The sequence below is a fragment of the Urocampus carinirostris genome, chromosome 20, assembly GCF_059441175.1.
Source record: "Urocampus carinirostris isolate Australia breed hairy pipefish chromosome 20, RoL_Ucar_1.0, whole genome shotgun sequence".
NCBI classification, from domain to species: domain Eukaryota; kingdom Metazoa; phylum Chordata; class Actinopteri; order Syngnathiformes; family Syngnathidae; genus Urocampus; species Urocampus carinirostris.
Window position 1 is genome coordinate 26,525,225 of NC_142368.1, and position 15,347 is coordinate 26,540,571.

Genomic DNA, 15,347 nt, shown 5'->3' on the forward strand with positions numbered 1-15,347 from the left:
CAAAATTGCACAATTACCTGATCTTAAACCAGCATGCGGGCAAGTAACAACTCAAAAACCTCAGTGTGAGGAGAAAAGAGAAACCTTGAGAAAGGACCTCACATGTGGTAATCCCCCTTCCCGGATTGACCAGGGTGAATCACAATTAGCATTACTGTACACAGAATAGTAAACATTAGGTAAGATGTTGAAAATGTCCGGAAAGTGCAGGACAGCAACGACGCCCCTAGCCTGTAAACTAGTCCAGAAAGTCTATGACGGCCACGACGCAGCTTCCCATCTCTGCCAGCTGGTAAATGCAGGGGTTGACATGCTTCAGGTCAGACGCTGGTCCGCTGACTCATCTCAAATCGTCATTCTCCTTCATATCACCACCAGGCAGGCAGTCGGAAAATGACAGGACAATACAGAATATGAGGTGGGCATCAATCATAAGCTTTGGAATAGAAGAGTGTCTTAAGCCTCGATTTAAAAACTTCAGTTGAGGTTGCAGATCTTATCTCCAGAGGCAGGGCGTTCCATAACACCGGGGCCCGGATGGAGAACGCTCTCGATCATGCAGACTTTATTGGCTCTTGGAGTCACAAGTAGACCGGCATTAGTGCAAGAATTACGTATCAAATATGGAAATTTATTATGGTCCATGCAAAGAATTAAAGTTGATATACTGCAGGAAGAACTTCCTGCAACTGAAATGGAGGCTACACAGCACTGTCATTTTTACCCAACACCTATACAGTGAGATATGTGTCTCAAAAACAAACATTTTCCCAATCTACTTAAGATCTAATAATTATATGTCTTGATAAATCTACACGCAAGGTTAAGAATCCCATGTGTAAATCACAGATATATTCGTAACTTTGCAAAATGCATCATTGACACTGGATTTCCTTTTTTAATGTTACTCTAAAAATAGAAAAAAGGCCTTAGAATATTTAAAAAAGTGCTTGACTTTTGCCATTAAAAAGTGTACAAACCCTGTCATAAGCATTCATCCTTAATGTAAGATCTAATAAGTAGTTAGTTTTGCTCTTTGGAAATAGCAACATTATTAGGTTTGCACTCTCTCTAAGTGCTCCGGTTTGAATTACAGGTATGATACACTTTTCCTGAGACTTTTTTTTTTTTTTAATCACTGCGACTACAGTATTTCCCCAGGCTCTCTGTTGTTCCTTTTGTTGCTTTGTTTTAGCGTGCCGTGCCGTCCCCACATGACTCTCTGAAGCTTTATGTTGATCCTATTCATTTTTTTCCCTCTCAAGAGCCTCCGCACCCCATCGCCCCACCGCAGCTGCTCGGCGTCGGGCCCACCTACCTACTGATTCAGCTCAACGCCAACTCCATATTTGGAGATGGTCCTATAATAACCAAAGAGGTCTTTACTTGCTCTATATGTTCTTATATGTAGGAATTCTTAGATTCCCGAACATAAATCAGCATCATTTGAATTCCCAAATATGAATTTCTTATAAGGTGGAGTACCGCATGACGTCAGGCAGTTGGATCGAGACCCACGCAGTCAACTCTCCCAACTATAAATTGTGGCATCTGGACCCAGACACAGAGTATGAGATCAGGGTTCTGCTCACCCGGCCGGGCGAGGGCGGTACAGGCAAAGCTGGGCCGCCCCTCATTACACGAACTAAATGTGCAGGTAGGGAATGATTTTTCCTATTAGTTATTGCTTAATATTTGTTTTCAGGTCATTCATCTTGCATAAAAAAAGGTGTGGATGATATATGTGTTGTTATTTAGTTGTGTTAATGCATAAATAGAATGAATTACCCTCCTTATGCTGTAGGTCAGGGGTCTCCAACCTTTTTCACGCTTAGCGCTCCTTTTGCTTACTAATATTGTGCAAAAGGCACCCAGTTTGATACACATTTCTAATATAACAACTTATCATGTTATTACTACGTTACAATGTCATTACCGGGTTAATTATTGAAAGTAGAGTCAAATAGACACTCAACCACAAATAAAAAATATTTGAGTAGAAAATCACAATGACCCACATTGGTGAGCTATTTTCAGAACAGGTACGCGGGCACCTCAGCTTACCTTAGGGGGCACCGTGTTGGAGACCCCTGCAGTAGGGCATGTTTCACCCTCTTATGCTAACCCTGCCATTTTTCAAGTGTGATGACATAAAGCCTTTACAAAAGGCTATTTAGACAATAATAATTGATTTTAAATCAGTTTGGACTCAAGCTTAACCAAAGTAAAATAGTTACTAGTTGCTTTTTTTAACGAGTGCTGTAAAAAACCACATCCAACTATTTTTAATTTGTGCAAAAGCTTTCAATATCAGCACAAGCAGTGATTCAGGACCTTATTAAAAGTTTTTTTCCAATTTCAAAGTGTAAATTTTGCCACATTCTAATTAAACAAATTAATTGTATTTATTGAATAACTCATGTGGCTGCATTTGTAGATGCTAGCATTAATGGTTAGCTGCGGCCAGCATCGGCAAAGCAGCCACTAGCATTAGCGGCATACATTGCTGAAAATGGTCGGCAGCATAAGCTGCTAGTGTCGCCAACAAAGATGTTTATGTCTGCAAAATGTAACCAACTGTTTTTTAGATTTTCAAGTAAAAAATTTTTTTTTAACCCCGATGTCTATAACATTGTCGATTGGATAACTGACTAGCTAAATGATATATAACTACAAGCCTATTTAAAAAGAGAAAACATCTCAGTGGCGTCTAAGCAATGTTTTATTATAATTATTATTGTTATCATGATTTTGTTATTCATTTAAGACTGTCGAATGAAAATATTTGTTGCTGTTTTATTAAATTAATTTTGCTAAAAGCAAATGTGGTTTGAATTTCCTCTGTAATTTTTACATTTTTTTTTTGTAAAAATGGCACTGACAAATTTATAAATCAAATCGATGTGCTAGCCCCTTATCAGAAATTGCATGGACTTACTCTTGAACTCTCTCCAGTTTTATATCTTTGTCTCTCTCTCTTCATTCCATATGATTCTCCCAGAGGATCAATAGACAGAGGGCTGAAACTCTGTCTGACATTTGTAGGAATAAACGCGCGAAATAAAAACACAGCCAGCCCGGGGGGAGAACGACCGAAGCGAGGGCGACTCTGAAAAAAAAAGCAATGAGAAAAAGAATGAGGCAGCAGTGATGGGAGATGATGAAAATACACAGGAGTGCGCTCGCGAGCTAGAGCAGGAATGATGAAACTTGTGAAGGAAAATGAAAACGAGATGAAAATTCATAACTGCGGGGCCTGACTGATGTCTGCCAAGCGAGGTTGGAGCGGGCATGCGGTATGGCTGCGCATTTATCAAAAGTCAGGGACTCCTTCCATGCGAGTGCCGTATTGAATGCTTTCCTTTTGGCCGGGGTGGAAATTAATCTTCTTGTCAGTCAGTGCTTTGCGTGAACGGTGGTAACTCTTTGTAATCTGTACTATGCGTGGATATCAGTCCATCAGCACACAATGGAGTCACAAATTCACTTGAAATGAAGCTCTTTGTCCACTAAGTAGAAGACATTTGTGGAGACGGTGTGAGGAAACGACCTATGTCTAAGCCCCGCCCCCCTTTATTTACTCGGACAAACATTCAATATTCTGTGAAGAGCGCTATGGCAAATATCATTGTAGGAGACATAGTCATCAAAAAGGCAGGAATTATGCAATGGAGGGTAATATTAATGACAAAAAAAATAATAATAATTGTTGAAGTTTGATGAAATGCTTTGGCTAGTGTAAGTCTAAGCTTCATATTTTCCCAGGACAAGTCTTTTTACCATCTGTAGGCTACCAGAAGTGCTTCTCTGTTAGTTTGGTGCTACAGTATACATCTTGAATGATTCAGCATAACATTGCCAACATTTGTATCTTAGTTATTAACTGGTACGTTAAAGAAGCTAAGCTCCAAAAGTTAACGTACAGGCAGAGTTCACACTGCAGCGGTTAATGGTAAATTCTGATTTTGTTGTTGTTGACTAGAGCCCTTTGGACAACAGCTAACAATCACGTGTAATTACCAACGTACAGAAACTCGTATAATAGGTCACTGAACTCACAGTAAACAAACTTGATGGAGAACGTAGCTAAGAGCTTATGTTAGCTAGTTTCTGCCAAACATCAGCGATGTTAACGTTATATTTCTCTCCAGCAAAGAGACAATATGTTGCCTCAATTACTATGTTGACTTACCTTAAAACAGATGCAGAAATCCTTATTACCTTTATCTATAAGTTGTTGCTGTAGTCGATGCATAACTTTTTCCAAAGGAGACACTTTTCTCGATTTAGACGTGGCTGGATTGGGTAAAAACTACCCCCATCGCCCAGTCTGTGAGGATACCACATGCATACAATTTGATTATTTGACAGTTAAAATGTTAGAAAAAAAACACAAAAATGAACAAAAACTGACAAACTGAAATGCAATTAATTGACAGCATTCATTCTCAGCCAATCAGAACATAAGGATGACAACAGCCGGTGACTGCTGATTTAGGTCGTCCATCTCTGTATCATATGTGATCCACATGCATGTAGAGTGGTACCTCTACGTACGAATTTATTATGTTTTGGGAGTAGGTTTGGCAACAAAAACATTTTTAAGTACAGTGTTATGTATGAAAAGTGGTTCGACAATGTGTCTGTGGCACTTGTAACGTAGTTCAGAGGTATCCAGATCGATTGGTAGGGGTGAAGTTTGTCCATTTTCCTCAGAACATTTGCAGGAGCTTTTTGCAGATGTTGGACGCCAGCCTTCTGAGGAAGTACAGTCAGCTTTGTCCTTTCCTGCTCAGAGCTTCTGTGTTGGCAGTCCAGTCCAGTTTATTGTCCAGCTGCACACCCAGGTATTTGTAGATCTGGACACACTACACATTCTCCTTTGATAGTTCTGAGTTCCGGGTGAGGTTTAGTCCTCCTGAAGTCCACCACCATCTCCCTGATCTTGGTGGTGTTCAGGTGTAGGTGGTTAGCGTCGCTCTGTTCGACACAGTCCTGGATCAATTTTCTGTACTCCTCCTCCTGCCCACTTCTGATACATCCCACGATAGCAGTGTCATCAGCAAACTTCTGCACGTGGCAGGACTCAGAGTTGTACTGAAAGTCCGACGTATACAGGGTGATCAGGACAGGAGAGATCACGGTCCCCTGCGGCGCTCCCGTGCTGCTGACCATAGTGTCAGATGTACAGCCCCCCTGTCTCACATACTGGGATCTGCCTGTCAGGTAGTCCGTAATCCATGCTACAAGGTGTGAGCTTACTCCCATCTCTGTCCGTTTACCACTAAGTAGCAGAGGCTGTATGGTGTTGAAGGCATTGGAGAAGTCCAAAAAAGTAATCCTCACAGCACCCCTGCCCCTGTCCAAGTGAGAGAGGGATCGGTGTAGCATGTAGACTATAGCATCCTCCACTTCCACCTTTTCCAGGTAGGCAAACTGCAGAGGGTCGATGGCGTGGCGGACCTGTGGCTTCAGGTGGTGTTGCAGCAATCGCTCCATGGTCTTCATCTCATGTGATGTCAGGGCGACCGGCCTGAAGTCGTTGAGTTCCTCAGGTCGTTATTTCTTTGGGACTGGGATGATGCAGGATGTTTTCCACAGCTGGGGGACCCTCCCCCTGTTCCTGGCTCAGGTTGAAGATGCGCTGTGTAGGGTCTCCCAGCTCCAACGCACAGGCCTTCAGCAGTCGGGGGGATACTCCATCTGGACCAGCTGCCTTGCTGGGTCGCAGCCTCCTCAGCTCCCCACACCCCTGAGCGTTAGTGATCTTGAGTGGGGCGAGGGTGTCCTCCTCCATGCTGGTGTCCAATGTGGAAGGGACAGCTGCAGTACTTTGGGGTGAGAATGAGTGTGGGTGGTCAAACCTGTTAAAAAAGTTGTTCAACTGGTTAACTTTCCCCACATCTCCTTCCACAGCCGCACCCTGCTTAGTGCTGCAGCCGGTGATGGTCTTCCTTTCCCACACATCCTTTATGCTGTTGTTCTGGAGCTTTTTCTCCAACTTCCTTCTGTACTGCTCCTTCGCTTCCCGGAGCTGGACTTTGAGCTCCCTCTGCACTTGCTTTAGCTCCTGCTGATCGCAGTCTTTAAAGGCCCTCTTCTTTTGTTCAGAAGGCACTTGATGTCGCTCGTAATCCAGGGCTTGTTGTTGGCATAGCAGCGTACAGTTCTTACAAGGACAACAGTGTCCATACAGAAGTTGATGTACTCAGTAGAGCAGTTTGCCACCTACTCAATGTCCCCTCTGCTGAACCCTTGCAGGACATCCCATTCCGTACATCCAAAGCAGTCTTTCAGAGCCTGCTCTGCCTCAATAGACCATTTCCTGAATGAGCGTGTGGTTGTTTGTAGCGTCCTCACTTTTGGTTTGTTGAAGCAGAATGAGGTTGTGGTCTGCTTTCCCCAGGACAGGCAGTGGAGTAGCACTGTATGCGTCCTTAATGTTTACATACAGCAGGTCAATAGTCCTGTTACCCCTGGTGTTGCAGTCTACATACTGGAAGAAAGCAGGCAGTTTTGTATCCAGAGTCACATGATTAAAGTCCCCAGAGATTAACAGGATGGCTTCGGGGTGCTGTGTTTAGTTTAGCAACAGCGGAGTGGATGACATCACAAGCTACTTCTGCGCCGGTGTGCAGTGGGATGTAGACAATGACAACAATGGCGTCTCCAAACTCAGGGCAAGTAATAGGGATGCAAACTTTCGGCCAAAAGTTCGACGTCCCTGCAGCAGATAGAAATCTTTGTAATTACATGCCCAGGATTACACCACCTCTTGCCCACGTAGATAGCGAGTCCGCCTCCTCTACACTTCCCACAGGATTTTGTGTCTCTGTCTGCCCTAACAGCGTTGAAGCCGGGTAGCTCTACGTTAGGTCCGGGATGCTAGACGTGAGCCACGTTTCAGTAAAACACAGCAAACTGCACTCCCTGTATGCTTTGATGTTTTTCACCAGCACAGCCAGTTTGTCGGTCTTATTTGGTAGGGAGTTCACATTTCCCATGATTACGGACGGTGCCAAAGGCTTATATCGCCGCTAGCCGCTTAACCTTTACCTTAGCTTTGGCTCTGCAGCCGCGATAGGGCCCCCTCACCTCGTCAGGTAAATGGGGAATCACACAGGCACGAGAATTCTTCAGGGCAAGCAGTTGATTCCTCGAATAAACGCCTTTTTGTGCGTTAAAACCCACATCTATAGGATAGAAAGTAATCCAAAGTGGAGTTGTCAAACGGGACGAAAACACAGAAGATAGAAGCAAACAATAAAAACAATATATCACAAAATGAGCGAAATAACACAGAGCTGCCGAAAAGGCAGCCACTCGCGACGGCGCCAAATACTAATGGTTACTCCCTGCACATATTATTGGCAGTTAAATATTTTTTCCAAGGACTTAATCAATGTAACTGCACATATATCGATTAGTAAGTATTGTATGAAATCGAGTAGTGTGTAGACAGCATAGTAGTAAATGTATGAGACTATTGTGATAAATGTGATCGATAATTAAAATTTCCACTGCAAATGTGATTTAAATGGTAATAACGCCTTTGCCTTCTTCTGTTTGCTTAAGTTTTGCCTGATCCCACCACCTGTAGTTTCCTGTATATTTAACACCTTCAAGGGAAAATCCTGCAAAAATACGCATGAATATAATTAAAAACGGGCTCTGGAATCCAATAGCGATTAAGTTTTTGCTATACAATCATCAGAGATGTTCTCTTTTTGTATGGTAGCTCATACACATACATTGTCCATTTTTTCCCCACTCCGTGTTGATTTATTGCTCTAGTCTGAAAAGTGAAAAATAATAACCAGGAGTGGAGCTTTTGCGGTTGATGAAGGAGTTTTTAATCCAAAAGCCTAGACCTCCGAAACAACATTCACACACACACACACACACACACACACACACGAACGACGATGCTTGCACCAAAAGGACAAGGGAGCACATTTTCTGCGACTGCTGCACAAGCTCAGCATCACATGGATTAATGGAAAATAAGTCTCATATCTCTGCTTACCATATCATTTGTTTTTTTAACCCCCCCGCACTTGAGAAACAAATACTTGTCTGTATGTCACCAGTCACTGAAATACGTCATGCCACATATCATTGGAACGCTTGTATTCTTTGATACATATTCATATTTAAAAACATACTCACCACAGGAACATCGCGATCAGTCTGAAACATGATACCTGAAAACTATAAAAAAAAGGGTAGGTCACCAAATATGTCATCTTGCAGCCATGAAATTCGACAACAGTACGTAACCATGCCCTCCTTACATCCGTGAGAGTCTAGTGAATTCAACCATGTAAGATATTTACTCCAAAACACACAATAATGCTAACAGATCAATCTGCCGAAAAGCTTCTCTGCATCAATGGATGTTGCTTGTTGCTGACTGTCTGTTTAGCCCCATAATTCCATTTTACCTTTATTATTATTTATTTTCTATAGGCTGTTAGCATCTAAACTTCTGATTGACATATCTTTGGCCAATTGCAGGCTATGTTTGAGAGTCCGCACCCTGCATTAGCCTATACAAGCTTGTATTGCTAAAAAAAAAGACTACGCCTCCTTCACTTCAGAATAACTTTAGCCAATAGTGACCGATTCAAATGATGATTGACACATTGGTTAGCAAATGAAATTCGGAATAAATCGATATGAAAATATACCTTTTTTTTCCAAATTAGAACTTAAGATAAGTGTGCGTAACGCCCCCAGTGATTCATTTTTATGTAGGGTCGCGTGGATCCTTGAAAAGTCTTACAAGGCTTTGAATCCATTATTTTTAAAATAAGGTCTTAATTGGTATTAAAATGTCCAATTTTTGAAGTTCTTAAACATGTGAACACAATAATAGGAATCATGTTTGTTTGAACTAAAAAGATGTAGTAAGATTTATCATTGGTCTTATTTAATAATTCATCGTTTTATTTCTGACAACATCTCGTGACCACACTATCAGAACTATTAAGTCGGTGACGTGGTTTCAGTCGAGCCTTTCAAAGCAGACGCATGTCTTAGGTCTACCCACTAGCAAAAACGTTTACTTTGGACAATGGTTAAGTGTACATTTAATAAGAAGTGGCTGTCCGACGAACGTTTTTCCCCATTGATAAAAGCTGTGCCAGTGAATGCGTACAAGGCACAGTGTATTGTAGCCAAGAAATATTCAAGAAAAATAAGAATTTCAGTTTTTGTTTTGTTTGTTTCAGCTGTGTTTTTTTTTTCTTGGTCGACTTGATTTTAAATTTGTTTTCAAAAGGATTTAACAAGTCTGAAAAAGTCAACTTGTCTTAACGCTCTCGGAACCCTGTATACAGACACAGCCCAACTTACGAATGAGTTTCCGGACGATCGTTCGGAAGTTGAATTTGTTCATAAGTTGCTTAAGTGCTATATTTTGAATGTTTAAGGTTTATATAAGTATGTTTAAGGCTTGTATAGGTAACCTGTATTGTTTTTTACTAAAGAATAAACATTTCATAAAATAATGTGCTCTTTTGACATAAATAAAGTTAAGTGTACCTTACTTTTGAAAGATGTGCACGAGATATTAAACAATAAAAATGTCAAAGTTCTTAGCTCGGTGGAGACACAGTATAGTTACAGTTTTACACACAAACTGAGACTGTGACTGGAAGAGGAAATCATTGGATGCTAGGGGAGCTCTTACAGCGCCACACACCGGTAGCGGCGGAAAGAAGCACTGCATGTCCTGTACTCGGAAAAAGGTGCACACAATAAAAAATCTCGAAACCCGAACATTTTTTCATATCTACCGTTTTACATAAGTCGAATGGTCGTAAGTAGGGGAGCGTCTGTATTACTCTTATTTTTTAATATGACAGAGTCGGGAAGCCTTGAAAAAGACAGATTTTTGCCTTCTAAATACAGCCGTTCAAGCCCGCTGGACTGAAATCCGAGAACAAATCTAAGTTAGTAGGTAGTAAATGGGGATTTCACTTGTCCTTTCAAGTGAATGGCTTTGGTTTCTTCTTGGTGACAGCAGAAGGATTAACACCACTAACACAACTAATTGGACAGATTAGGATGGATTTGGCCGCTTGGTAACCATCACCATTTTCTGCTCCCTCCCATTCTTGTTTTTCCTCAAAAGCATTGTTCTTTTAATTCTCTAGGCCTACGGACAGCCAGTATTTTTTTTATTTGTATCCTTAGTGTAGTTCCATTCCATTTAGTTTAATTCCACTGTCTTTGTTTTGCGTTGTTTAAATCCAACCTCTGGGTACTGTTGATATGACACCCCCCCCCCCTATTGTTGGGTGTTTATTGGTATTGTTTTTTTTTTTTTAAGCTTCCGACTGTGGAGAACAAAGCCTTTTAATTCCTACATGAATTCGACCCTTTGTCAGTTTACGGAGGAAGGGAGGGGGAAATGAACAAGGCAGCCTCTGTGGTTCTTCCATTGGATCAGGTCCCATACGACTTTGGCCATGTTCCAGATGAGTTATCATGCGTTCCTTCTCCTGTTGTCTTTCTTTATTCTCCTTTTATCTTACCGTGACGTTAGTTTTCCTTTGTATACTTGTGGTATATTTTAAATCCAGGCATTAAAAAAAAATCTCACCTTTTGGAGAAATTCACTGTTTTGAAGCCAAAAAAGCTGACCTATGTGAATTGTGCTGAACCGGTACGGGTGGGGTTTTTAAAACCCATTTATTGTTCACACACAAGCCAGTGGAAGTGCTAGATGTAAGAAGGCAGAAAAATAATACTTTGAATCAGCGAAATTATTTGTTTTTTATTTTCAATGTTTTTGTTTTTCATTGTAAAATCTGAAATATCATCAAGTAGTAGGGGTTACTCGTACCCCCATTTGAGAACCACTACCCGAGACGAGGCATTCTCATCTGTGAGGTTTTATATACTGTGTGCACAGTTCAGAAGCGATTACATTGATTTGCAATAGTGTCACATTGACCCCTTTGATACAAAGCTATAAACAATAGTGACCCTAATCTTGGGTCATTGTAAGATTGCCCTAAAGCTGAGGGATACACCTTGCGGGAGCTTAACCGGAGTTATGGCTCCAGGCACTGGGCAACACACATGCACACATTTATGGATAATAGCAGTGTGTCAGCGATGTGTCTCGCATGTGTGGCCAGTGACCAACGGATAACTGCTTGTCAACACAAGTGATGCTTTTGTGTCCTTGTGCTGTTTGCTCCACTAAGAAAGATGATCCACAAACTTGTTTGTCCGTTTGATATGATCTTATAAAGCTCCGCCAAGACGTCTTATGTCAACAATGCATGTACTGTATATCTTTTTAGAACCCATGCGCACTCCGAAGAGGCTGAAGATCGCCGAGACCAGGGCCCGCCTGATTGCGGTGGACTGGGAATCATTAGGTTACAACATCACCCGCTGTCACACATTCAACGTTACCATCTGTTACCACTACTTGACCGCTAACAACCGCAGCAAGGCCGACTGTCTGGACATGGACCCTTTAGGTGCGTACAGTATAACTAGAATTACCTGATACCCTTTATTTTAAAAGCAATAATAGTACAGATACCCAAATATACCACACAAAATTCCCTTTTCTCTGCAAAAAGTCTGTCTATCAGTCTGTCCGTCCATCCATCCGTCTTTATCTATCTATCTATCTATCTTTTTCTCTTTCTCTCTTTCTCTCTTTCTCTCTCTAAACTACTTTATAAATCCTGATCTGTGTGTGTTTGTGACATATTGGCTTGGAAACGTCTGAACTGATTTTTGTTCAAATGTACACAAGTGTACTTTAAGCTCTGCCAGTGTCCGTTGCTAGGTTTTGTGTCAATGCACCCCGAATAAATACGAAAGAATCAATAAACATCTGCTTTTGTGTGATTTGCTTTTGTGGGCACTTAAATGCCCTCTGCCAAAAAAATTGGGTACTGAAGCTTCGGAACACTCCAACCAGCCAAATCTAATCGCCCAGCAACAATAAATTGCCATTTTATTGGTCATTTTGCTTGTACAGTATACCTTTAAATCCAACATAATGTTTCTTCACTATTGCAATTTTTTCATGGCAATATAAAACAATTGTCAAACATTTTTTTTTTAAACTCTTTTCTTTACAGCTCCCCGCCACATCGTGGGAAATCTGCCGCCTTACACCAACGTCAGTTTGAAGATGATTTTGACTAATCCAGAAGGACGTAAAGAGAGCGATGAAACCATTATCCAAACAGATGAAGATGGTGTGATAGTTTTTTGTTTTAATCCAAAAATCTAATCTATAAGACATATATGAAGCTTTGTCTGTCCAACTAAATTTGCCATATATTTTTTTTTTTAGAAATTACATTTTCTCCTCCTTTTCGTTGACAAAGTTGTACACTGATTGTAGCCCTAGTATTGTGTTTATTGAAGGATATTTTTGGGTAAAACATGTAAAAACTTTGTTTCTTTATCAGTTCCAGGTGCAGTTCCTATGCAGTCTGTAAGGGCCACACCGTTTGAAGATAGAATTCTTCTTTACTGGAAAGAACCCTCAGAACCAAATGGAATCCTCATGCAATATGAGGTAGCGGGTCAAAAAGACTCTGGCATTGATTTAGGGTTTCATGCTGCCCCTTGCCCCTAATGAAGAGAAGCAATACCATCTTTTTCCTGCTGCAGATCAGTTACAGCGGTCTTCGTTCTTTCGATCCATCTGTCCCGCTCCAGCGACCGGGTCTCACGGCTCTACCCTCCAACACCACCCATCACCTCTTCTCCCAGTTGCACCCGGGGGTCACTTACCAGCTCTCCATTCGCGCGTCCACCTCTAAGGGGTTTGGCCTGGCCACTACTCTGAATGTGACCACTAATATTTCAGGTGGGGGTTATATATGTTCACAATCATTCATTGCCGCTATAAGGTATTGCATGATTTAATATTTTTGGAATGTATATCAGCCCCAACTATAGACGAATATGACGGATCCGAGGCTTTTCTCAATGAAACTTCTACAACGATCACAATTCTGCTGAAACCTGCACAGGCAAAGGGAGCACCTATAAGGTAATGTAGTGATTCAAAACCTTTTTTTAGTGATGTAAGTCATGCAATTATTTTATTTTTTGCACTAACCCCATACAAGCGGAACAATTTTTGGGGGGAATATTGACGCACCATAATAGTTGTATTCTCTTCCAGTGCATATCAGATTGTGGTAGAGGAAGTAAATCCCCGCCGAGCACGTCGCCAAGCCTCCTCTGACTGTTTTGAGGTATTTTTGATCAACCTTTAAGTAGATTAAAGTAGTCAAAATTCCTAAACTAATTTATTTCTCTTCTTAAATGCAATGTGAACTCAGTGTTGTATCCGGTTTATGCTAACAAAGTGGTATGCCCTTATGCAGGTTCCAGTTTCTTATCACAGCGCATCTAGCGGAGGATCCCCGTATTATTACGCTGCTCAGCTGTCCCCTAGCAATCTTCCAGAGCCCCTTCCCTTCACAGTGGGAGACAATAAGACATACCAGGTAAGGCCTTTGCAGCTCAAACAGATTTTTGGTTGTGGTTTTCCGGCATTTGCCAGGTTTATTGTCTGACTGCTTTTTATTCTTTAGGGTTTCTTGAATCCTCCGTTGGCCCCCAGGAAGAACTACAACATCTACTTTCAAGCTGTGAGCAGCACTGAGCGGGTAAATATTCTTGTTCTTTCTGTACTGGCCTACACATGATCTCTCTAATCAGCAATGTTTTAATATTTTATGTGCTGATTAAGGATCTTGTCACTTTATACGAGTATATATAACAAGGGTCTGTATTAAAGCAGATTCCAGACATTTTATGGTATTGGCCGATACCAGGGTCTGCTGCCTAATTGGGGCTATTTACAAATACGAATTCAAAGTTAAAGGAGTGGAAGAAATCTTATATTAAAGATAAATAGTTTGTTGGATTACTTGTGTAAGATATTTCTTTAGAAATATCCATTATTTTTAAATGTTTGTGGCATCAATATCAATAACTACTCAAATGTGGGCAAAAATATTTTCTCAAACATCCCTAAGTTAAAAAAAAGAAAAACAATTGCATTTAGAGTACCATAGAAAACATATAATACAGCAATATACTCAGTTGACCAATACAATCAAAGTATTAGTGTCAGATAAGAAAAGGTGGTATCAAGGCCTTTTCAAACATTGTAAGGTGGAAGTTTCATCTTTCAGCTTTTGTGTTCTCATTTTTCTATTTTCCCTTTAGGAAACCAAAACACAGTGCTTAAGACTTGCTACTAAAGGTAAGAACAAAATCTATTTTTCGATCCAATTGAGTGAGGTTCATTTTTCTATTCATGCACCCTCATCATCACCCTCCTTGTAGTTGTCTTGTGTCAATATGAAACCACACCATTCAATTCTTTTTTTTTCACCTAATGCACTATTACTGTCCTTGTAGTTGTCTTGTGACAAAACGAAACCACACCATTCAGATGTTTTTTTTTTCCTCTTAATGTGGTCCCCTCCGTTAACAGAATGTAGTGAACTGCATTAACAACTTGTCATCCTCTTAGCCAGCGGAGTGTTCCATAAAAGCGGACATCCGCATCATGAGTATTAAGGATATAATGCTAGGGGGAAGTATTTGTGTGTGCATGTGTGAAAGGATCAGATCGTGCAGTGTTTTTATTTGATGTTTTTCCTTTTTTTTATTTAATCTGGGTCCATATGTTTGACAGCAGGGTATATGAGGCGCTTACTTGACCTGGAAAACGGACATATGCATCGAGTTGTTTTGAGGAATTGGATAATGGATGAAGTCAATCCGTCCTTTACCAGCATCAATGTTTTCATAATTTCAGTTGCAGAGCACAGAGGTCAAAGTTGAGGTCAAAGTTGATAGTACGAATCGGCGAATCGTGCCGTTAATGTCATAAAAGTGATGTCGGCCTTCAATGGACCGACAGGCTGCGGCTATGCCCTGCTAGACCTTGAAGGATTGTTAAACTAGACTGATAAAAAGGGACATAATTTCCTCTACAATCAGCCTTAATGGCCAAGGGAATAATCATTAAAATGGATTTAGTTGCGCGTTCCGTAACAGCTGGGTTATGCGACACATTCGACAGCTGGATCCAGAAAAGGTCTCGGTGCAGTCGTTATTATTTTTCTATTAGTCAAATTGACTTTTACTATTTTTTTTTTAATCCTTAATTTGAAACTCACCACTTGAATCGAATGTCATAGGCAGTGTTTGTGCGTGTGCTTGAAATCTCTGAACATGCATGAATTTTATTGTCATGTTTTCAAGGATTAGAAAGTGCTTGAAATTTGGGTGACGTGCTTTTAAATGCTTAAAACAGGGTCTGTGTGGGTGCT

General features: G+C 40.9%; 1 protein-coding gene across 15 annotated transcripts in view; it reads left to right on the forward strand.

Annotated features, from left to right (window-relative positions):
- Positions 1-15,347, forward strand: part of ptprk (protein tyrosine phosphatase receptor type K) — a 148,615-nt gene that overhangs the window by 88,912 nt on the left and 44,356 nt on the right. For all 15 annotated transcript variants that reach the window (XM_088324973.1, XM_088324975.1, XM_088324974.1 and 12 more), the window contains 11 exons: positions 1,266-1,378; positions 1,477-1,657; positions 11,319-11,501; positions 12,117-12,236; positions 12,453-12,562; positions 12,658-12,856; positions 12,937-13,042; positions 13,178-13,250; positions 13,383-13,505; positions 13,593-13,667; positions 14,233-14,269. In XM_088324973.1, coding sequence (XP_088181099.1) covers positions 1,266-1,378; positions 1,477-1,657; positions 11,319-11,501; positions 12,117-12,236; positions 12,453-12,562; positions 12,658-12,856; positions 12,937-13,042; positions 13,178-13,250; positions 13,383-13,505; positions 13,593-13,667; positions 14,233-14,269 — 1,320 coding nt within the window. The remainder of the gene's footprint in view (positions 1-1,265; positions 1,379-1,476; positions 1,658-11,318; positions 11,502-12,116; positions 12,237-12,452; positions 12,563-12,657; positions 12,857-12,936; positions 13,043-13,177; positions 13,251-13,382; positions 13,506-13,592; positions 13,668-14,232; positions 14,270-15,347) is intronic.